The following is a 24,461-nucleotide window of genomic DNA, read 5'->3' as shown; positions in this document are numbered from 1 at the left end:
AAATTAATCATTATATAATATATGAGTTCCATTGTAATGTATATATATATTTCTTTTGAAATTTATTTCCTCTTAATTTTTTGTTATATTCATGAATTATTGATATTTTAGTTTCTCTTCGGTAAATAATAGATTATAAAGTTTATTTCTATTAATAATTATACATTTAATAATAAAATTATGTTATTAATAATAGTTTATACAAAAAAATAATACATTTTCCTTAATATTTTAAATGAATAATTAATACTCATAATTTTTTAATTAAACTTTGATAAAATCATTAATAATAATACTAATATTTTTTAATCAAAATTAATTTTAACAATAAAATTTAATATTAATTTATATTAAAATGTTCATTTTAAATTATTACAACAATTAATATTATTTTTAATTAAAATATTAAATTAATAATTTAGATTCAAATAAAATTTAGTTAGTAATACTAATTATTAATTTCAATAATGATAAAATGTTTTAAATTTGTAAATTTATTAACAAGAAAAATATCCATTAATTACTCAAATAATATAAATGAATTTAGTTTAATAATTTATATTAATATTTAAATTTAATATTCGTAAAAGATTTGAAGTTCTTACAAAGAAAGTAAAAAAAAATGAAAATATCATTTCAGAATTTCCAACCTATTTGCCTGTCATGCACAGAGTGAAGAAATAAGAATTGATTCTTGAAGTGCCAAAATTTGAAAGTAATATAGAATAATGATATATTGATAATCCCAATTTTTTATATAATTATATTACAATTTTTAATATTATTATTTTAATATTTTTATATTATTTAATTATAATTTTTTTAATTTCTAAATTCTTATATAAAAATTATATACAATTCTAAAAGTTATGAAACTATCATTTTTCAAATCTCTTGTAATAAAAATTTGTGCGAATATCTATTTAGGGTATTTTGTTTGGAAAAGGGTTTATTGAGAACAAAAATTCTTCAAAGGAGAGTGTGAAACAATACGTCAATAATAACCTGCTGGGAAACTCATAAATCATTGATCAACAGTTGTCAGTCAAACTGCTGGGAGAAAAAGTCAGAAGGTCACTGTTGATTCAAGGAAGCTTCTCATCACCACATACGAAAGAAGTGGAACAGAAACCCCCCATTTTCTCAAGATCAAGTCTTCTCTCTTGTTGGGAGAACCTGCCAGCAGCAGACATTATACGATGGCCGAGGTTGCCGTGTCAACAGTTGTTGCAAAGCTGGCGGAGCTGCTGACGCCGCTGCTGGTGGAGCAAGCGGTGGCGGTGTTTTCGCCGCTGGCAGGGGTAAGAAGGCAGGTGGAGAATTTAAAGAACGAATTGGGGTGGATGCAGAGCTTTCTCAGGGACGCAGATGCCAAGCAAGAAGGCAGCGACCGAGTTCGCTTGTGGGTGTCGGAAATCAGAGACGTGGCTTTCGAGGCAGAGGAACTAATAGAAACCTACGTGTACAACACAACCATGCAGAGCAGGTTGGTCAAGGTGTTCAGACCTTGGCATCTGTACAAGGTCAGAACCAGGATCGACAAGATCCTCTCCAAGATCAAGAGTATATCCGACAGGCGAGAAACATACGGTGTCGTGATGACCGGTGATGATGGTAATGATAGTAATGAAAGACTGAGGCAGTGGAGACAGCCTTCACCTTATTCCGAGGAAGAGTATCTTATTGAGCTTGAAGATGACATGGGGTTATTTCTTACCCAGTTGCTTGCCCTGGAGCCAAAGCCTTATGTAGTTTCTATTGTTGGCATGGGTGGTTCGGGGAAAACCACTTTGGCTAAGAAGCTTTACAATCACACCGAAATCACCAACCATTTTGAGTGCAAAGCGTGGGTGTATGTCTCTAAAGAGTATAGGAGGAGGGACGTTCTGCAAGGGATACTGAGGGATGTAGATGCTCCCCCCAGAGATGGAATGGGGAGAATACCTGAGGAAGAGTTTATCAACAAGCTGCGCAGTGTGTTGAGCGAGAAAAGGTATTTGGTGGTGCTTGATGACATTTGGGGAATGGAGGTTTGGGATGGGTTGAAATCTGCCTTTCCTAGAGGGAAGATGGGAAGTAAGATATTGCTCACCACTAGGAATTGGGATGTTGCTTTACATGCTGATGCCTGTAGTAATCCTCATCAGTTGCGGCCATTGACAGAAGATGAGAGTTTGAGATTGCTCTGTAACAAAGCATTTCCTGGAACGAACGGCATCCCTCCAGAATTAAAGAATCTTGCGACGGAGATTGTTGTCAAATGTGGAGGTTTGCCTTTGGCTGTGGTTGTGGTCGGTGGTTTGCTGTCTAGGAAACTCAAGTCAAGTGGGGAGTGGAAACGGGTTCTGCAAAATATCAGCTGGCATTTGCTAGAAGAGCAAGAGAAGATAACAAGAATTTTGGCCCTAAGCTACAATGATTTGCCTTCTCATTTAAAATCGTGTTTTTTGTATTTGGGTCTTTTCCCAGAGGGTGTGGACATTCACACAAAAAAGTTGATCAGACTATGGGTAGCGGAGGGATTTCTTCCGCAAGAAGGAGAAGAAACTGCGGAAGGTGTTGCTCAGAAATATTTGAATGAGTTGATTGGTAGGTGCATGATTCAAGTGGGAACAGTAAGCTCGTTAGGCAGAGTAAAAACAATTCGCATCCACCATCTCCTTAGGGATCTTTCTCTCTCTAAGGGAAAAGAGGAATATTTTCTCAAAATATTTCAAGGTGATGTGGCAGGTCCATCCACTAAAGCCCGGCGCCAGTCCATGCATTCTTGCGATGAGAGGTATGATTCCTTAAAACACAATGCGCATCATTCACGTTCCTTGCTGTTCTTCAACAGAGAATATAATGCAGATATAGCCAGGAAACCCTGGCTTCCTTTAAATTTTCAGCAAGAAAAGAAGTTGAATTTCATCTACAGGAAATTTAAGCTACTCAGGGTATTAGAATTAGATGGTGTTCGGGTAGTTAGCCTGCCAAGCACAATAGGGGACTTGATTCAGTTGAGGTATCTAGGATTGAGGAAGACTAATCTAGAAGATGAACTTCCACTTTCCATTGGAAATTTGCTAAACCTACAAACACTTGATTTAAGGTATTGTTGTTTTTTGAAGAAAATACCAAACGTAATTTGGAAGTTGGTGAATTTGAGACATCTGCTCCTATACACTCCATTTGATTCTCCAGATAGTGGCCATCTACGGTTGGACACATTAACCAATCTACAAACCCTACCACACATTGAGGCTGGAAACTGGATAGTAGATGGTGGTTTAGCGAATATGGTTAACCTCAGGCAATTGGGGATCTGTGAATTATCAGGACAAATGGTGAATTCTGTACTTTCTACCGCACAAGGATTACAGAACCTTCATTCACTGTCATTATCACTTGTATCTGAAGAGGATGAATTTCCAATCTTTATGCATCTCTCTCAGTGCACTCATCTCCAGAAGCTCTCTTTAAATGGAAAGATCAAGAAGCTACCTCAGCCGCATGAGTTCCCACCAAACCTCTTAAAACTAACTCTACATAACTCCCACCTGCAGAAGGAGTCTATTGCCAAACTGCAGAGATTACGAAACCTTAAAATGCTCGTTTTGGGTAAAGGGGCATACGATTGGCCTGAACTGACTTTCAATTCTGAAGGGTTTTCACAATTGCATATTTTGCGATTTGTTCTTTTGAAAGAATTGGAGGATTGGACAGTTGAGCAAAGTGCAATGCCAAGGCTTGAATACATGGTTATTGATCGTTGTGAGAAGCTGAAAAAGATTCCAGAAGGACTGAAAGCTATCACTTCTCTGAAGAAATTAAAGATTATAGGAATGCCAGTAGAATTTGAACATAAACTTCGGACTAAAGATTTCTTCGAGTTCACAAATACTCCGGTAATTGAATCAACTACAGACATTTTGGCACTTGGTAAGCTCTACGTTATTATTCACCAATCTGATACAAGATTTGATATGAAGTACATTGTAAAAACTTACTTTCATTATTGCATACCACACTGCAGATTAATCGCTGGCGCAATGCTGGTGGTAATGATAGGAGACCCATACCTTCATCTATGGAATGGAAGCATTTGCAAGTTCTGACACTCGATTGTTCAGTTCAGATGCCTGCTTTAATTTTTTGTTGGCAATGTACATACTGCTTGATGATGGGTCAAGCACTGAGCAGTCTTTTTTCACTTCTATGCACGCAGGATCTTACTCCTTTTCAAATTCTTTGAGAATGGCTTCTAGTAACTAATTGTGAGCATGTGAGCAGTACAGGGATTTGCCACAATGGTGCATTTCTCTGAGATTGAACAGCTATGACAAATGCTAGCTCAGTCAAATGTAAATGCCCGAGATTTATTTCAATTTTTTAATTTATGGTTTTAATTTTTTAATTTGGCCAAAAAAGGATTCTGGATATTCATTGTTCTTTCGTTTTGTTTCTTTCTATTACAACACAGTCGAACGTCACTATCCCACAAACCATTTCTTTTTAGTTTACAGCAAAAGCTGAAGCGGCAGAAAGAATTTCAGTGTTAATGTAATGCGAAAGAAAAAAATTGTCATTATTAATCTCAATAATCAAGTAGTAAATTCTGTACCTCATTCAGTTAAGACATTTGTATCAATCTCATTGCTACCCCTTTTCTGGAGCATGAATGAATACGTAATGCACGTTGTTAAAGTTGAAAATAATATGTGTAATGATTGATGGAAGAAGTAATACAAAAGGATTATAAAGAGTCTTCATATAGACAACAAACTAACTACTTTCCTACCAAACTCAAAGCTTAACCATTACACAAAAGCCATAAATCAAAGGCTTAACCACTTAACGGAAGCAAACAAGACAAATGCTTAACTACCATAAAGTCTCAAGCAGAAAAAAAGAAGTTCCCACTGTTTAACGATCCATAGCAGAAGCTTAAAACAATGCTCAACCACCATGAAGAGAAGCTTATAACAGGAAAAACAAATAAATCATAGTAGCTTAAGTTTTCAAAGACAAATTTTCTGTGAATTAGAAACAAAATTGCAGCCAATTGAACCAAAACAGTTGTGTGTGTAATTTCTTGATTAACTTACCAGTGCACTATAGTAGAGATAAGTGCGGGATAGTGAAATCAACCAAGATGCTTCCAGAATCAACATTGAAACAAAACACCGAATAGTTACGAAAATTATGTTGGATAACTAAAAACTTTCAACCTCCTCGGATATCCTAAGATGATGCTTTGTTTTTTTTTTTTCTCAAATTATATTTATAACAATAATTAATAATTTAATTACCAACTATACTCTCCAAGGTGCAGATTCAAGGTTACTGTACAGGTATAGGCCGACCGACACACCGACGTGGCTTGGCCTCCTTGACCGAGTTGACCGAGGTACACTCTGACGTGATTCAACCTCCCTGACCGAGTTGGCCGAGACACCACGCACGGCCAGGCCGATCGACACATATAACTATTAACGTTCAAATCAAGGTCAGTGAAACTAAAATACCATTAAGAATTAAGTAATGCAATCATAAGTGTGATTCACTCCAGTAATCAGGCCCAATGAGGTAAGCCCATTAAAATAATATAAATATCACATATTACAAGAAGCAAGGTACGTCAATATTACTCTACACCTACCCGAGTACCGAGCACCCTTTACTGACTTGAGCGTCGGAGTGCCTTCTGCAGCTTCTGCAGGTACCTCTCCCATTTGGCATTTACCGAGACCGAGAGCCGAAGGATCCCAGTGAAGCCCTAGCAACCTGTCCGAAGGAAGGAGGAAGACGAAGACTTCAATAGTTTCATAGGTCTCATCTCCCTAACCGGAACAATTACAAAAAAAAAAATAATAATAATGTAAAAGCTATTAATTTTGATTTCCTGATAAATGTATTAAAATTATTTTTCTGATAAACTAATGCTTTACAAACTTTATTTAGCGCTTATTTATTTATTTGAATTATATCTTATTTCACATGAAAGGTTATACAAATTTCATTGAAATTCATACCAACATATAAATCCCAACAACATGAAAAATTTATTCAAATTTCAAGACTGGGCCTTAGACATCTAATTACATAAATTCAATTTAAACACACAATGACGCTATCAAAAGGATTATTCAAGGCACATCAGGACACTGCCAAGGATCACAATAATTGACTCTCATGTTTTCAAATGCGGTAAACAATGGAAAGAAAAGTAAAATCCAGGTGCAATTTTCACATGTGGTACATCACAATGACGTTACTTCATCACTTGTTAATTTTTCTGCAGTTCTTTCTGATCTCTCCCCTTGATCCTGTTAGAGGAGTGATGTTTCCCATCTTAACCATGGACTTGGCAAATTGTTCAAAGAACAGGTCATTTCTCTCTGCATACTTCCTCACTAAATCCGCGGATTCTTGATTCTTTGTCAAGAGAATTTCGTCAGAACTTAGCAGACCCTTGTTAGCCAACAAGTTTTTGTAATAGAAGTTGTCAAATTTAAGTGGTGTAACAAAATCTAAGACAAACAGATTCTGGTCCCCACCAGATCTTGGACACGAAGTGCGCAATACAGCAGCATACTGTTGATCAAGAGTGAAATCTGCTTTTCCGTTGCCAGTTTGGTTGTAGAGTCTCTGCCTGAAGCTGGTACATCGGGAATCTCCTATAGTGTGGCTCCCTATAACATATCAAAACTTGTTCATGATGCAGCTATACAATACTGCTAATTCAGTGAAACCAAAGTGATCCTCAAATTAAGATGATTTATACTATGTTTATATTTATATGTGAAAGTATCAAACGCACGTTCAGGAAGTCCTATTAGGACTTCACAACAAAATGTCATGTTTGATGGTATTTTGTCAAAATGAAGTTTGCGCAAAGCCCATGTGTTTGGAAGTGAAAAAAATATAACTTTATGTTGGGTTAAACTTTCCATACAATTCTAATACAAATCTAATTTAAGATCATTTTTTCAAAGATGAATATATATGTAATTATTGCGTTAGTTTACAATTTTATACTAATTTTACCGTGATCTTGATTTTGAAATATGCATAATTATTCTTGAAACTCAATTTGAACCAAAATTAGTTTTGTAAAATCAAACTCATCTTGGAATAAGTTTGTAAATATTCATCTAAACAAACTATAACCGTAATTAAAGGCAAACTCCGAGAAACAGGTAAGTATTAGGAGTGTACCAGACAGAGCAACTAGATCAACAATGTCAAGCCCCTTAAGCTTGAACTTAGTTAGGATGGTCTGGAATGTGTTGTTGGGAGCAGGAATATTGTTATTTGAGCCACTAATGCTTGCACCTAGAGAGTCCCTTCTCCCCAAAGGTACCTCCCAGTTCGGTCCACCGGCCTGCAATGATTAATCAGGCTTTATCACTAACTTTTGAATTTTGGTAGTCAAATATCAAGATAAGCGTTCCAGAGTGTAGAAAAAAAGGTATTTACAAGAACAGTTGAATCTCTAGCCGCTAGAGCCAAAATGTCAGCACATGACACTGTATGTGAGCATTCTTTCTCTATTGCGGACTTAATTTCATCAATGACTTCAAATCCTCGAGCTGAATCACGGTTGGGATTTGACCTCTTTTCACTGATAATAGTTCCACTGCTGTCTAGCAACACTGATGCATCACACCCCTGCAACATCAAACTTGAGTCAAACATTTCAACCATATAATTTCTACAAAAATTATTTTTTACTCCCATGTGCCCATAAACACATTTGTTACTGATATATAATACGAAAAAAAGAAAGAGATAAAGAAAAATAAAGAGTATCACTTGAGTGTACATCATTACTTTAAATTCTGTAATATGCACATCAGCATGACTCAAGAGAGTTATAAAACTGCTATAGATTTTCTAATTATTTTAACTAAGTTATGGGGTTTATTTTCTGTCATATATATAGAGACCTTGACAAAACAATCATGAAAATGTAGCCTCAGCAATGAAGCAGCCATGCGGGGTTCTTTTGCCACAGCCTTGGCAACAACGGATTGGACAATCTCTTGAGCTCTGGGGCATGAACCGTCGTAAAATTGAGGGTAAAGATAACCTTCATTTTTCTTTTCACAGTGACAGAAGGGAGCAAAGGCTAGTAGAGACAGAAGCAGGAGAAAAATTATAGAGTTAACCATTGTTGTTCCTTTCAAGAACACTTCCCTGAACAACAAGCGCACAAGGGTGGTTGAAGAGGTGTTTTCTAGCTGGATTGGTTGAGCATTATGATGGGGTATGATATTTATAGAGAAGAAATTGACTGAAAATTGTTGCATGACAGAGAACGAATGAAAAAAAAAAAGCGCAATGGAAGGATAAGAAAAGCTGGAGTTGGTAACTAACTAATTTTCAAATCCGCACAAAAGATAAAGAGTAGTTAGCTATTGATACTTGTCATGTTATATCACTTTTGAGCACTAGTATAAACGTTATGGTTTGATGTTCTAAGCACGGAACAACATGCTTTTAATTTGGCATAAAGCAAAATTACTTAATGCAGAAATAATAGTCATTTTCGAGTGATTTTTCTCATTAGTTTTAACAAGATAAAAAGATAAGATCAAGAATTATGAGGTAAGATGAATGTCATGATGAATTTAAATTATAAATTAGTCTTATTTATGTAAAAGGGACCTCTAGGGACCCGGTTCCTTTGACGTTGTTACGGTATTCTTTCATCGAAAGTTGTCGATTCCTTTCTTTTGTTTTTTTAAGCTCCATCTTTTACTTTTCACCGGACAAACTGTGATTTAGGCTAATAAATTACTACAACAAGGGTGAAATGACTCTCGTGTTAGTAAAATATTCTTATATTTACCTAATAATTTGTTCTTACACTTTTTCTCACTTTTCTGTTTCAGTTTCTGTCTACAAACTCTCTGCTTTAGTCTCTATTTTTATGTTCTAGTTTTTGCTGTTAGTTTCTTATTCATTCTCTAGTTGTTTGTTTATTCTATTGGGGATCCAAGATCATCTCTTCTATTCAAAACGTGTAATAAAAATTGAATCTGTAATTTGTTATCATCGCAGTCTTACGTATATGAACTTGTAATGCTCATTAGATAAATGAAGAACACTTTTCCAATTAGCCTGTATGTGGTGCAAAGAAATTAAATTTAATTAATGTTCGCTGCCATCTCACAAGTTTCCTTACAAGGATTGTATCCATATTTTGTATTCAAAAGACAAGGGATTCATTGGTGCTTCCTTAGGACAGAAGACTAGTATTTCAATCCACCAAGCCAAACACTATTATAATCGAGTCTTGAGTTGTTCAAGTAAACTATGATAATATCAGAAAGGCCTCGCAGTTCTTTCTTCTTGTCTGGGTCTTATTAGATGGACTCTACCAAGTTACCTTCACCTTCTCATGTTGACTTCATCGCAGCTCTTGAAATTTTGACTAGATTTTCTAACCAAAAATGGAGTTTTACTGTCTGCAATGTGAGAACTCATGAGAAGGATGAGAAAGAGTATAAGAGTGAGTTTGGTGTCTCTAAAACAACAATTCAATCATATACACTAAATTCACATGTTCTTTCAAGTTTAACAAACAAATTCAATAATATAAAAGTACAGAGATATTGAAAGTGTTTCTTTCCATTGGACATGGAAGAAAAAAAAGGTAGAGTGACTTTCATATACCGTGACAGAATGATAGATTATTATATTATTATAAGAATCAAATCCACGTTTGTATTCTTTGTTCTTCTTTTGTTGTGTCGGTGAAAAGAAGCTACAAACGCTAATGTCTCATGAGTTAAAATCATTAAATGTTGAATAGCTTCATCTTTTGGACACCTGTAACAACCTTAATCTAGACTTGTGCAGTTGTTTATGTGTAAGGTTATAAATTACTAATGTTCATAAGGGCTAAAATAAATAACAAAGAGCGTGGCATGATCTATGATGCAATGTAACGAAGGAACAGGTATAGTTGGATACCTAATCCTCTATATACCTTTCTATTAGTCTAACTCTTTTGAACAAAACTTGTCTTCTCTTCGTTTAACATCATATTCTTGGCATTATTTCGTTTATTTTAGGTAGTGTGTATAGCATTTAGTATATGTGCTTAGCTTTGATTCCAGGGAAATCTACAACTTTACCATACTAAAAAATTAGGGCATTGTAGAGTGAGTAGGATAGGACCACTTTCTTTTCTCTTCTTTCTTTGATTTTTAACAATTTTTTATTTTATTTTATAAGATAACATTAAATTAGAGATGTAGCAATGAGCGTTAAAGCTGTAAAGATCACTAAGGATTATTACATTAATGCAATATTATTGAAACTAATACCGATAAAGTAAAGTTCCATGCCTATTCTCTTGCTCTCTTCATAATGCTTGCATGCTGTACTTGCTTTACTTTCAAGTCTTCCAACGCCCACAACACATATTATTTTATCAAAAGAAAAAGTAATTTTCGCACGATGAGTAAAGTAAATTAAAATAACATTAAATAAACCTTAATATGATATGCTTTTTTTTATCATTATTAATTTTTAAATGATTAAACTTATCATATACCTTAATTGTACTACTAAAAAGTTACTCCTCTTAAATACCCATTTACTATTTATAACTTGGTTATCGGATAATTGTTAGAGCTTGTGAGTTCAGATAAAGAAGAAAAAGAAAATAGAGCATAAATTAATTGATGTAATAACTTCAGATAAAGAAGAATCAATATGATAGAAAACATTGTTTCTCTTTAGGTATTTATGTATTAATGTTAATCTCTCAATACATGGAACTGGGGTTAAAGTTTTCCTATTGTTGTGCTATTGTCTAAATCTTTTGAAATTGTTACTCTGAATTTAGTTGGAATGTGATAAGATATGACTTGAACACGTTGAGATAGTTTAGATTTGATACATTGATGACATAGGGAGAACTAGGATTGTTTATAGTTTAGTTTGAAAGAAAAAATTAAATCATACTAAATTAAACTATTAAAAAAGTTTTACTAAACTAAACTAATTAACGTTAACAATGAATTGAACTAAACTATTTAAAAATTTCAATAAATTACTTCTATATTAAAAAACTAAATTGAACTATTATAGTGATGAATACTATAGTTACTAAACTGTATTTTTTGAACTCAAACTAAACTAGAAGTTGATAGTTCAATAAATATATTTTTTAACAAGATTTTGTTTTGCTAAATTGAAACTAAATATGAAATTAACATTTCAATAATATATATTTTATTAACAAAATAGATGTTGGAAAAAAATAAAAAAATAAAAAAATAAAAAAAGTGAAAATAAATGTTGAAAATAAATAATTTGCTTTGGTATTGTATAACTACTGAACTAAACTAGAAAATATTTTATCCAAACTAAGTTAAACTGAAAAAAAAAAAAATTGTTGGACCAAGTTGAATTTAACTTCAACTATTGTTTAGTTTAGTTAATATGCATTATTTAACTTATTAGGCACTTAGTTTCCTTTCTGTTATTACAGTGTAACGGTTATATATTCTCCTGTATTCCAACCATCACATAATATAATTACACACATATTTTGTTATCCTTTTCTCTTAACATGGTATCCAGAGCTATCTCTTTTCCATAACCTCTTCCGCTACCTTTCCTTCATCACCTTCTTTCCCTGTTTTTTCTCCTCCTTCGTCGCCAATGGCATCACCTTCTTTACACCATTTTTCTACTCTTATTACCCTGAAACTTATAATTGAAAATTTTCTAACCTGGAAACAACAAATTTTTGCTACTCTTCGTGGGCTCGATCTTCTTCATCTTCTTGATGGTACTCATGTTCCATCTCAGTTTCTCCCTTTTGAAGAACAAGATCAAGAACCCACAGTCAACCCCCTCTTTCTCCAATATCATAAGCAAGACCATCTTCTCGTCGCATGGTTGTTGGCTTCCATGTCCTCCTCCATCTTAACCAAAATGGTTGGTCTGGACTCTTCAACTGCTATCTGGACACGCTTATCCACATATTACGCCTCCCATACAAGGGCCACCATCAAGAAACTTCGTCTTCTTCTTCGCACACCCAAGAATGACCGCACGGTTGCAAACTACCTTCTTGATATAAAAAAGAATGTTGACTCTCTATCTGCCATTTATGCTTCCATTTCAAATGTCGAACACATAAATGCCATTCTTGATGGTCTATCGGAGGAATATGATGGTTTCATCACTGTTGTTCTCTCGCGTATTGATCCCTACACTACTGACGAACTGGAATCTTTACTCCTGGCTCAAGAAGAAAGGTTTGAGAAACATAAACTCATTCAAAATTCCATCATTCAAGCCAATCAGGTTTCCACGCAATGGTTTTCATCTCGTCCCACCAAGAAACCCAATTTTCACATCGAACTCTATCGTGGTGGTCACAATCAGAGTTGTCGATCGTATCCAACCTCTATGCCTTTCTTTTTTGGACCGTGACCTATCACTCGTTCTACTTTCCTCCATCCTGCACCTTGGAACTCCAATAAACCTCACTGTCAGATCTACCACAAACAAGGGCACATTGTTGATACTTGTTGGCATATGTATGATCCTCCTACCGCTTCTACTTTTATGGCTAACATCTCTCAATCTTCCATCTCAGTCGGTGATGATTCTGCTCCATCTATTTTTGGTGCTCCGTAACTATAGAAGATCCTCTTTGGTCACTAATTTAGTCACTATAGCAACTAATTATTTTTTGTCTCTAAAATTGGTTTCTATTTCATGATTTTCTTGTAGTGGTACCTCATATCACCAAAAATTTGATTAGCGTTGCTCAATTTACTAAAGAAAATAATGTCTATTTTGAATTCTATCCTCACTCTTGTTTTGTTAAACATCAGGACACTCATCAGATTCTCATTCAAGGAATAGTTAGAGATGGTCTATATGTTTTTCCTTCTTCTCTTACACTGCTAATCATGCTTCATACAAACCGAATGTTCCTCCCTTACAGCTTTGGCATAACAGGCTTGGGCACATTAGTTTTCCTATTGTTCAACGTGTTTTAAAATCTTGTAATATACAATATAACTCTCAGACACAATTCTATAATGCATGTGTGTTCAGTAAGGCTCACCAACTTCCTTTTCATGCTTCTGTTAACAGATACACTACACTTTTACAATTGGTTTTCATTGACATTTGGGGACCTTCACCTGTATGTGCATCCAATGGTTCACGCTATTATATTTCTTTCCTTGATGCTTATAGTCGTTATACATGGATGTTTGTTATTTCTCATAAATCTCAAGCTTCCCTTGCTTTATGTTCACATCATAAACCTCTTACCCTCTCCTGTTATTGGTAACCAATCTTCTCATGCTCTTCTTTTCCCTCATGCACCTGACTACACATCCTTAAGAACTTTTGGTTGTGCTTGCTATCCTCTTCTTCGACCATACAACAAACACAAGCTTGGTTTTCGCTCGTCTTGTTGCATCTTTCTTGGCTATAACATTCACAATCGTGGTTACATCTGCCTTTCTTCATCTTGTAAGGTTTACATATCTTGTCATGTTCTTTTTCAAGAATATCTTTTTCCATATAATATACCACAATACAATTTTGTTCCACATTCTTCTCCAGAAATCCTTCCTCCTAACCCTGCTCCCATTCCCTTAATAATCTCGCAACCCACATCTTCTCATCATTCTACTACTTTCCCTATTTCCCTTGTTTCCTCTCATTCTTCTGATCTTCCCTCCTTTGACACCACCCAACCCTCTTCTTTTGATCTCTCTCTTCCCCATTCTCGTACTACTACAAATCTCAATAATTACTCCATGATAACACGATCAAAAGTAGGTATCTGCAAACCCAAGACCTTTCTTTCTAACACTAATCTGCAGTCTTCCATACTTGCTACTATCACTGAAGCTCTTCACTCTCCACAGTGGTTTCAAGCTATGACAGATGAATATGATGCTCTTATTAACAACAATACTTGGATTCTCACCTCTCTTCCCAGCGGTGGCAAAGTTGTTGGTTGCAGGTGGGTTTTCAAAAACAAGTACAATGTTGATGGCTCGTTTCAAAGGCACAAGGCGTGTCTTGTGGCCAAAGGCTTCAATCAAACCGCATGCACTGATTACAATGAAACCTATAGTCCTGTTGTCAAGCCAACGACCATTCGTGTTGTTATTTCCCATGTTGTTTATGCTGCATGGCCCATGCACCAAGTTGATGTCAACAATGCTTTTCTGAATGGTGATCTTCAAGAAGATGTTTACAAGCAGCAGCCTCCCGGTTTTTAATCATCCTCTCCTCACCTTGTATGCAAGCTTCAGAAAGCCATATATGGCATCAAGCAAGCGCTACACTCCTGGTTTGAAAAGCTACGTTCTACCTTGGAATCCATTGGTTTTCATTCTACTACTAGTGATACCTCTTTGTTTATTAAGTTCCATTCATCTTATACCATTTTCATTTTAATCTATGTTGATGACATTATAATTACAGGGTCCTCAGCTTCTCACATTCAAGATCTGATATGCACCCTTGGCTCCTTCTTTACTCTAAAAGATTTGGGACGTCTCCATTATTTCCTTGGCATCGAAGTTCAGCATCTCAAAGATGGAAGCATTCTTCTCTCTCAGACCAAATACATCAATGATCTTCTTCAACGAACCTACATGCACCAAGCTCATTCGCTTCCCACTCCCATGCAGACTGCTCTTTGTTTGTCACCGGATGTTTCTCCAGCTGTTCAAGATACCACCTTATATCACTCTGGAGTTGGTTCTCTACAGTATAGTCTTGTCACTCGCCCTGAGCTTTTCTATGTTGTTAATAAGGTCTGCCAGTTCATGCAAAATCCTCAGGAACACCACTGGAAAGCAGTCAAACGTATCATATGATACCTTGTCGGAACTACTACACACGGTTTGCTTATTAGACGCAACTCATCCACAAACATCCTTGCTTTCAGTGATGTAGACTGGGGCAGTGATGTAGACGATCGCAAATCCACAACTAGTTACAGTGTTTATCTTGGATTCAACATCATCACTTGGTCCTCTCATAAGCAAAAGGTTGTTTCAAGAAGCAATAGTGAAGCAGAGTATCAGAGCATAGTTGTTGTCCTCATTGAAGTTATTTGGCTTCATTCTCTTCTCCATGAGCTTCGCACATCCACTGGACAACCTCAACTTTTCTCTGATAACCTGGGTGTTGTCTTACTCAATGCAAATCCAGTCATGCACTCTCGCACAAAACACTTTGAACTTGACCTTCATTTTGTTAGGGACTATGTTCAAAAGTAGTTTTTCTAGCTAATCCACCTTCCAGCTAGGTTTCAAGTCGCGGATGCTTTCACAAAACCTGTATCTGGACCCTCTTTTTCTAGTTTTTGTAATAAACTTATGGTTATTGACAAACCATAAGTTTAAGGGGAGGATATTAGGCACTTAGTTTCCTTTCTGTTATTACAGTGACTGCTATACATTCCCCTATATTCCAATCATCACATAATACAATCACACATATATTATGTTTTCCTTTTCTCTTAACATAACTGATTTTTTTTTTATAAATTGAAGTAATTTAATTATGTTAACTACATTCCTAGTTGGAAAAATAGATAAAAAGTTTCATACACAAATTATTTATTAACAAAGTAGCCATCAACCTTTTATAGACAAATTGCATGTAATAATTTTTACAAATATTAAATTCTTAGTGTGAAAAAAAACAAACAATTGACAAAAAGGTGAACATCTGGTCATAGGAACAGAAAAAATGTTGTCATTCTTTTGACAGTGCAAATTGGTCTATTGAGATCCCTTCTTGATATTAAAATAATCTTTAACAAACAAATTTTAACACTTATATTTAATTTTATTAATAAAAAGATATATTTGAAAATTCGTATAAAAAATGGTAATTTCAAGAACAGGTAGTGGATGTATTTTCTTTTCAACTTTCATAATAGTTTAAGTAATGTTCTGCACTGTTTTTTAAGCAGTTTATTTTCTAAAAATTAAACTTAAAAAATACTTTAATTTAGTTTATTTCAGCTCAATTAACTACTTTTTTTATTGAAATAATTCTATATAACAAATACTTTCTCATAAATAAGTTGTGTCTTTTATAAAATGCAGTTACTCATAAATAAAAATTCACTTTAAATATGATATAACATTACCATGGTTTATTATTTTTATTCTAAGTTCTTATATTTTAAATATGATATAATGTTACAAATGTCAGTAAAAAAATATAGAGTAATAATATTAATATTAATATTATTTAATAACTTTGAATTAATTAAATTACGTTTTGAGTTTAATATATAAAATTCATTCATCAATTTATAGAAAAATGAATTAGATTAGATTAATAGAATTTGACTCAATTAAAAAAAAATCAATTCAATTTGCTTGAATTAAATTGGGTCTATACATTATCCGAGCCAACGAAACTGTCTTTAGTTTATACATCTAATCATCTTTAGATCACAGTTTGCAAAATCGAAAAAACACGCGCCAAAATACCTCCACCATAGTAGAGATGTCTTTCATCTCACGATAAAAAAAATTTAGCGTTTTATGATGGGTTTGTTAAAAGAACGTGTGATTCAAAAAATTAGAAGTGAAGATATGGATGAGATCTGCAAAAGAATTGAAATGGCAGCCACCGCGTTCGCAAAGTAGCATTTTATTGAAGGTGGGATGCAGTAGGTTGATGGATCAGAGATTCAGGTTGAATAAATCATCCAGTTTTATGAATTATTTTTGGGAGATTAAAAGGGTAGTTGTGTGAAGCAAGGTGATGAACATGATCCAGGTAAAGCTGCAATTGGTGTGGGTAGCTTGTAAACTCAACATTGTTGTTTTGTTTTTGTTGATTATTGATATTGAGGTATTTTTGGTGAACATGAGAAAGGAATTATATGGGTGGTAGAAAGTTTTGGTTTGATGTGGATTTGTTAGTGCTGTTTCGTTAGTGTGACAGGAAAAGGGAGGTGTTTTGTGAGTTAGTTTTTCACATATATATGTATGTCAAACATACTCTCTAATTTTGTATTAGATATTGATTGATTCTGTACGGACTAATATAGGGCTGGATTAGCCGTCCTATATTATTCTTATAATACTATACAGAGAGAGTAATTCCTATCCTAATAGAGACAACAAATCCGATTAGCATAATTCATATATTCAACATATGCTTTTCTTCTGTCGTTTAGAATATTTACTAGTTCGCATGTAGGAACATTTAGGCAAGAGGGCATTTGGGAAATCTTCCTGAAAGGCACAAACTAAAACTTAATTCCTCGTTTATCTCTGGACCTCGCCTTCGGGCATTCACTGATTTGCTTATTTAAAAGAAGTACTGCAACAAAAAACCAAAATCCTTTAGTAAACCAAATAATTCTGTACCAAAAGTTAAGATGATGGGCTACATACAAATCTCTTCTTCTTCTTTTTCTTTTTCTCAATGTAAGCCGAAAGCTCTTCTTGCCGAACAAGTGAATCCTCCAGAGCCTGACAATGCACAACCATTAACACGATACATCCCAAGAAACAAAGTTATTTGGGACAGTGGAAGTGAATTGTAAACTGTGTTCATATGATAAAAAGTGTTTAATTATTTCGATTACCCAAATGCACCTAATAACTGACTCTGCTCTGCTTTTAAGTTATATACTTTAAGGGCGCATAATGAATAATGTTGTACCTTCTTGGTTGCCAAAAGTTGCTTCTCCAAGTCATCGGCCCGAGTTATAGTTGTATTCAGCATTTGCTCCTTCTCGGGTGGCATGGATGCAGGCTTCTTATTCATGATGACCATTTTCTCCTCCAACTCAGCCATGCGTTTCATCACAGCCGCAAACTCTGCAGGAGACAACCCTGTTGCAGGCAAATTGGTCAGAAGCGATTCAGCAGAAGAGGCTTTGATAGGCACTGGATACCACGGACTTTAGATGTTTTAGGAATCACACATTTTTAAATAATAAGAGAAACAAAAGAATCTATGTTGGATGAATTAACTAATGAATCCACCACGTGGTAATTTCCTACTTAGCATATGCTTGTTGCTAAAGAAATAGATTTAGCATAGAATGATTAGAAGAAATAAAAGTGTATCCAACGTGTACCTGATGCTGCTGCTGCTGCTGCTACAGCAGCAGTTGAACCCACCGCAGGGCCTACGTCCTTAGGCTTATTCAAATCAACCGTTGGTGCTAACTCAACAGGCTTAGCAGGGACCTGTGAGGCTCGTAAGTGAAAATGTCACAATAATACTTTTTAATAAAAATATTTAATTTTTAATTCCTTAACCATTACCCAACATTTCCCAAATATGCATGTGCACTAGAATTACTATCTAAAACACATTATTAAGAACGGATATTTAAATACCTCTTCAGCAACGGGAGTAACCTGAGTGGTTGGAGTTGCCTCGGACTTGGGAGTTGCCTCGGACTTGGGAGTTGCCGGAGCTGCCTCAGACTTGGGAGTCTCGGGTTCCTAGGCATATATCCTCACTTATGAGTTCAAAATTTCATGAGAGTCTATAGAAAATTGAAAAAGATATACAAAAAATCTATAGCATTTGAAGAGGCTCAACTAAATGAAAACGAAATGTATCACAAGATAAACCAAAGAGCTTAGAATGAGCTATCTCACTTCAGAAATTGATTTCTCTTCCTCGCCGTGTGAGTCACCTCTTCTTGAGCATTTGTGAGCACCTGTCTGAACCATCTGCAATTTCATAATAAAATAACTTTATGAATGATACATATAGAAACTATCAGCTGAGGTTATTTGTAGAGAAGCAAGGGAAAGAAAGAGGTCAAATAAAATGGAGTACAGGCTTACCTTCAATACTTCTGGATCCTTCCAGGGACCCTTATCAGAACGCATACAGCCTCCTTGATCAGCACAAGTACAAGTACCTCCCAAAAATTCAGGCAACTCACTGGCAAAGCAAAACCAAAGCTTTTCAACAACCTTTTGTCAGTTCTATAGAAAGACTTCGAGGAGGAGAATGAAAGCAGAGAATGCAATCAAAGAGATCAAAAGTACGTGTAAAACAAGGTAAACCAGATGCTGCGATATTCCCCCTATTCGTCAACTCACCTTGCATCAATTATTTCTAGCAATTTGGTGTCAAACTTGTTGCCAAGAACCTGAAAATTTATGTTCGAGTGACATTATTATATTTTTCTGACCAAACAAGCACATTTAGGGTAATGTTTATATGCTCACATTTATTTTTGCCGTGGTCTTAGGGTCAAGGAATGATTTTACGGTGTTCCACAGTATTCTGAATCCAGAACCTGCATTGATGATGAACATGCGGTTCAAGGTCTGCAATGAAGCAACAATGTACATAGTATTACTCAGTAATCCATGATATTTATTCACAATAAAATTCTAATCAAAGTAGAAAAACTAAGAAATACCTCAGGATAGTTATCACCGTCAATCTTCTGAAGACGAGTAACGAGTTCCCTAGCATGTTTGTTGAAGCTCTTAAGCCCCTGTGACATTGATTCAGTTTTAAAGTTTTAGCAACTTCTCATATTTTCCAATTTTTTTCTTTATTGTTGATATCAGGATTCATTTTCAATCCACTAGAATACTATCTCTGGGCTTTTAACATTTTGCCATTTTCATTTTGATTTTTTTTAATAATTTATGACTTTATTCTTGGCACATATAATTAACTATTTTATCTTACCACTCCCTGCACATCCAGGATAGTTGTACTTTGATCGATGTGCTTCTTTGCAGCAATCGAACAAGCTGCAAACTTTACATCGAATGTCCTCTCAAACTCCTTCACATGGTATTTGATATAGCGATCCATGGTTGTGACTTGCATCATTTTCCCGGCATCGACTTGGCCTAATCTCTCTATATACACGGGCCTTCCCTCTTTGTCCACACCATGGTGTCCTTGGGGATAATATTGCAAGACTTCATCAATTTCTTTGAATTCAAAGTCCTGGTATAAAGGAGACAAAAAGGTCCAGAAGAGGAAAGAAACTAGTTAAATGAAACTGCCAACGTGGAAAGCAATAGCATTCAAAAATGAAATAAATAAATCCCCTCAATCTCACAAAACATTTGTCATTTCAAGTACCTCCTGAATAGTGTCAGCACCAAACTCCTTCCTCCATTTGAGCATTTCAGACCACATTTCCTTTGTCTTCTCAATATCAAACTTTCTAGCCTTCAGGAATCTGAACAACAAAATAATAAAATAGTATATTTCAACTTCTTATTTTAATCAATGACATGACATGAGATGATATGCAAGTATATATCCATCCTAGGACACGGAACAAATAACCATGAAGGAAGCAAGTCATATGATAAACGGAACCGGATTCAGGGTAGTCATGCTAGCACTCATGTTATGACCATTAGATAAAGATCAGACAACAGAGATTTCGAATGTGTTTTAAGTTGATTGACCAAGATAAAATATGAGTCTTCTGATCTTTGTCCATCATTGAATATGAGAATGCCTTTAAATGCGAATGCAGAGAATCTGAATCCATAAGGAAGGGCATAGGAGAGGAAAAGAGACCTAAGCATCATATGATAGTCATCGTGCTTTGAAGGGAGTAGTTCGTCCAAAATAAGAGCTTGACGGAACTCATCAACTATTTTCAACTCCTCAGCATCGTGGACATCCTCAATTTCAATGGACATGACCTTGCTGCTTCGCCTACCCTTTCTCGTCAAAGAATTCCTCAGCATGTTTGAGGCATTGATTGCTTTTTTCTTGAAAGAACCTACCACACATGACAGCATTCAAGAGCCGCATCCATGATAATACCAAAGATAGTAATAACAATATAACAACAACAATAATAATAATAATAGTTAATTACATTGAAAAGCAAAAAGATAATAAAATGTAACTAGTATTTAAGAAAGTTGGGGAAGGAAAGGACGTAGAAATGAAAAGTGTAGCCTACAAAGATAAGTTAACCTGTTTTGGGAGACATAGTACCCGACATGGTGTCGTTTGAATTGATTGCTCCTTTGGTCTTGCAGGAGTTGAAGTGGATGAAAGACGAATCAAGAGCTCATGTCACTCAGGGCATGAAAGGAAACAAACACAATCCCAAATGCCCTGCCTGCAGCCCCACCAACCAACAATTCATTAGACACACACACACCACATCTTTTTTCTTTTCAATCACCTTTTAAGGATAAGCCAAAAACGCAAAACAAACCAACAAAAATGAAATGATTGGAGACGGTACCGATGAGATTGCGTTAGTTATGAAAGGAAAGAAGGAATATTAATGCCGAGACAGTGGGAAGGAAAGAGAAGAAGAAGAAGAAGAATAAGAAAGTGATGAAGGGAGGGAATTACCTCTTGGGAGAGAAGAGAAGCAGGGATGAAGAAAGATGGGTTATAGAGAAGAGGAGAGGGTTATCTAAATCCCTTATGCTGAAAATAGTTAGTTTTGGAGAAAAGGATGAGAGACAATGAAGCGCCATTGACAATGCTGACCAAGTGTGAGCAAGAGCGTTAATCTCTCTTTCAGAATTAGCAAATACAAGACGAAATGAGAAAGATATAACAAAAGTGACAGAAACAGGGGTTTGGGAATAGGATTAGGCGAAATACTAGGTTCTTGTTCCTATATATATCATCATCACTATTTTCGTATCAAACATATGTCACTTATATAACAAAATCTATAGTTGACCGCCACGTGTTTTACCCCCTCCCCCCTCCTTTTTTTTTTCTTACTGCCAACAACTCCAATTAAATTATTTTATTAAAATTTTAAAATATAATGTTTTTTCACTATGATAAATAATTATACAATTTTCTATTTGATCTCTTTTGTAACTCCACTTACATAATAAATATATGTTTAAACTATTTAAAGATTTAAAATTCTCAAGAATATAATTGATAAAAATAATTAATATGGTATGTCTGACTTATCTATCGCTAATCAAGTTGATGCCGAGAAGATATACTATTTGGAACTTGAGATAAATCAATTGAAGAAAAGCGTGTTAGAAGTCGAAAACTATGTTGTTGATTAATATAAACTGGATTTCTTTAAAGCTCTTGAGCAGGCTAAATATTTTTACAAAATTTCTTTGGATGAAGGAAATTTTGATGTTGGCAAAGATTTTCACAACGGTGAACTTATCCCAATTGATGACATTCCTTATGATGAGACGCCGAAAGATGAAAACGGGCATGGTTATAAGCAAATTGAAGTTGAAGACTGATTTAGTTGTAATCTCTCCTTTTTGTTATACTTCCCGATTATTGGATACCAGTTTGATATGTTTTAATTTGGCCTTTGGTTGTCACTTTTGATTAGGCTGAACTTTTAATATAACAGTTGTAGCTTTTGTCGTTTCTAACTTATTTTCTTATCATCCTTTTAACCTTTCTATTATTAAATACAACGTACAAAATAAAACTTATGATATCGTAATGTTAAATTCTAAACACCCAAAAAAGTGTTTAATGTTTTCAAATAACTTGATGAAGATAGATCACCTAAAGGGTTCGACCTCTCGGCCTTTTAATTTTAAAATCGACTTAATTAAAAGAAATTACACTATCGGGAGGGATTTCACCTGGAGTGAAAGCATCCTGGACCGAGAGGTTTGAAGTACGAAATACACTCTCGAGAGGGATTTCACCTGGAGTGAAAGCATCCTGGACCGAGAGGTTTGAAGTATGTGAAGCATTGAGAAACTTAATGGTTTGATTCTTCATATGAATAACTTCTTCGTTAAGTATTTCGATCTTAGAAAAGACTTTCTTTATACATGAGAAACCATCCTTGACTGAAAGGTTTTATATACAATGATAAGTATTTTGACTTTATACAAGACTTTTAACTTAAATAAAACTTCAAAGGACTTGCATTACACGTTCTCGATATTGATTTTTTGGCCAGTGTTTCCAATATGTAGGCTTCGTTTTGTATGTTTTCAACTATTCTGAATAGGCCTTCCCAGTTGGGTGCTAATTTTCCATGTGTTGGATCTTTCCTTGCATCAGTTCTCATTCTCCATACGAGATCCCCTTCATTGAAAGTTCTTGGCTTGACTTTGCCATTGAATCTCTTGCATGCTCTTCGTTTTACTGCCTCTTCTCTTATTTTTTCCTTTTCTCGGAGTTCTTCAATCAAATCTAAATTTGTAATTAAACATTCATTGTTGATATTTCAGTCTTCTATTTGTCTTCACAAAGTTAGTTCATTTACCTCAACTGGTAGCATGGCATCAGTACTATATGTAAGGTTGAATGGAGTTTCTCCAGTCATTGTTTATGGCGTGCATCTATATGCCCATAGTATTTCTGGTAACTTCTCGGCCCATAATCCTTTTGCATTTCCAAGTCTTCTTTTCAATTGGTCGAGAATGACTTTATTTGCAGAATTCGCTTATCCATTTGTTTGCGGATGTTCAATTGAGGTTGTTATAGATTTAACTCTGAAATCTGCAGAGAATTCCATAAGTTTTTTTTCAGTAAATTTTCGGTCATTGTCAGTTATAATAGTACACGGGATACCAAATCTACAAATTATATTTTTTCACACAAATTTTTGAACTTGTTGCGCAATTATCTTTGTAAGTGCTTTAACTTCTATCCATTTTGTAAAGTAATCCACTACAACAGCCAAGAACTTTGTTTGTCCTCGTCCTAAAGGAAATGGACCAAGGATGTCCATCCCCCACTTAGCAAATGGCCAAGGTGAAATAATTCCCTGCAAATCTTGAGGTGGTATGTTTGATTAAGATTACCAAACTCTTGACATTTCTTACAAGCTTTTACATATTCATTACAATCTTCTCATACTATTGGCCAGTTGCATCCAGCACGCAGAACTTTTGTTGCCATAGTTCTAGCACCATAATGTAATCCACAAAGTCTCTCATGAAGCTCTCGAATCACGTACTCGGTGTGCTTTTGGGAAAGACACTTCAGTACTGGGGTTGAATGTCCTATTTTATATAACTCGTCTCCTATAGTGATAAACTTGACGACTTTTCTTACTATTTTAACATCATTTTCAACACCTTGCTCTTGATTCCTGCTTACTTCTTCTATGACTTAATCCAATCATCTTTTGTTGTTGCAACTACCAAGCACTCTTCAACTCCAACTGTCGGACTATTCATGGTTTGTTGTATGAAAGAATTGTGTTGAGTCTGCCTACGTTGACTTGCCAACTTGGACAATGAATTCACTCTTGAATTTTGTTCTCTCGAAATATGTTTGATCTCGACACTACGAAAGCTTTGCATGATGTTTATTAAAATTTTATGATAATATCTTAGTAACAATGGATATTTTACCTAATACTCACCTTTTATGTGTCCTACTGTTAACTGAGAATCACTTTTGCATATGACGTTTTGGGCTCCCATGTCTTTGGTGAGAATTAATCCTGCAATTAAGGCTTCATACTCGGCTTGGCATTTAAAGTTTTAAATTCA

The 24,461-nt window shown here is 35.1% G+C and overlaps 3 protein-coding genes across 6 annotated transcripts; 1 reads left to right on the top strand and 2 right to left on the bottom strand.

Moving 5' to 3' along the window:
- Positions 1–987: 987 nt before the first annotated feature.
- Positions 988–4,396, top strand: LOC137811498 (probable disease resistance RPP8-like protein 2). Its single transcript, XM_068613281.1, has 2 exons — positions 988–3,921; positions 4,016–4,396. The coding sequence occupies exons 1-2, from the start codon at positions 1,200–1,202 to the stop codon at positions 4,018–4,020; spliced, it is 2,727 nt and encodes a 908-aa protein (XP_068469382.1). The 5' UTR covers positions 988–1,199; the 3' UTR covers positions 4,021–4,396.
- Positions 4,397–6,021: 1,625 nt separating this feature from the next.
- Positions 6,022–8,580, bottom strand: LOC137811499 (peroxidase 72-like). Its single transcript, XM_068613282.1, has 4 exons — positions 7,932–8,580; positions 7,462–7,653; positions 7,201–7,366; positions 6,022–6,674 (listed from the first exon to the last, which is right to left on the bottom strand). The coding sequence occupies exons 1-4, from the start codon at positions 8,292–8,294 to the stop codon at positions 6,262–6,264; spliced, it is 1,134 nt and encodes a 377-aa protein (XP_068469383.1). The 5' UTR covers positions 8,295–8,580; the 3' UTR covers positions 6,022–6,261.
- Positions 8,581–17,150: 8,570 nt separating this feature from the next.
- Positions 17,151–21,642, bottom strand: LOC137811496 (phosphatidylinositol/phosphatidylcholine transfer protein SFH12-like). Of its 4 annotated transcripts, none has more exons than XM_068613277.1 (15): positions 21,352–21,642; positions 20,962–21,109; positions 20,554–20,761; positions 20,104–20,203; positions 19,699–19,965; positions 19,421–19,498; positions 19,224–19,325; positions 19,095–19,144; positions 18,834–18,933; positions 18,642–18,716; positions 18,375–18,482; positions 18,110–18,221; positions 17,689–17,861; positions 17,418–17,495; positions 17,151–17,343 (listed from the first exon to the last, which is right to left on the bottom strand). In XM_068613277.1, the coding sequence occupies exons 2-15, from the start codon at positions 20,987–20,989 to the stop codon at positions 17,332–17,334; spliced, it is 1,491 nt and encodes a 496-aa protein (XP_068469378.1). In that variant the 5' UTR covers positions 20,990–21,109; positions 21,352–21,642; the 3' UTR covers positions 17,151–17,331. The 4 variants fall into 4 exon arrangements, with proteins under 4 accessions (XP_068469378.1, XP_068469380.1, XP_068469379.1 ...); XM_068613279.1 differs by having other exon boundaries at positions 20,983–21,109; positions 21,352–21,490; XM_068613278.1 differs by having other exon boundaries at positions 21,239–21,365.
- Between the last annotated feature and the right edge of the window lie 2,819 nt (positions 21,643–24,461).

The sequence above is a fragment of the Phaseolus vulgaris genome, chromosome 2, assembly GCF_000499845.2.
Source record: "Phaseolus vulgaris cultivar G19833 chromosome 2, P. vulgaris v2.0, whole genome shotgun sequence".
NCBI lineage: Eukaryota > Viridiplantae > Streptophyta > Magnoliopsida > Fabales > Fabaceae > Phaseolus > Phaseolus vulgaris.
This window is presented reverse-complemented; position numbering and strand designations above follow the sequence as displayed.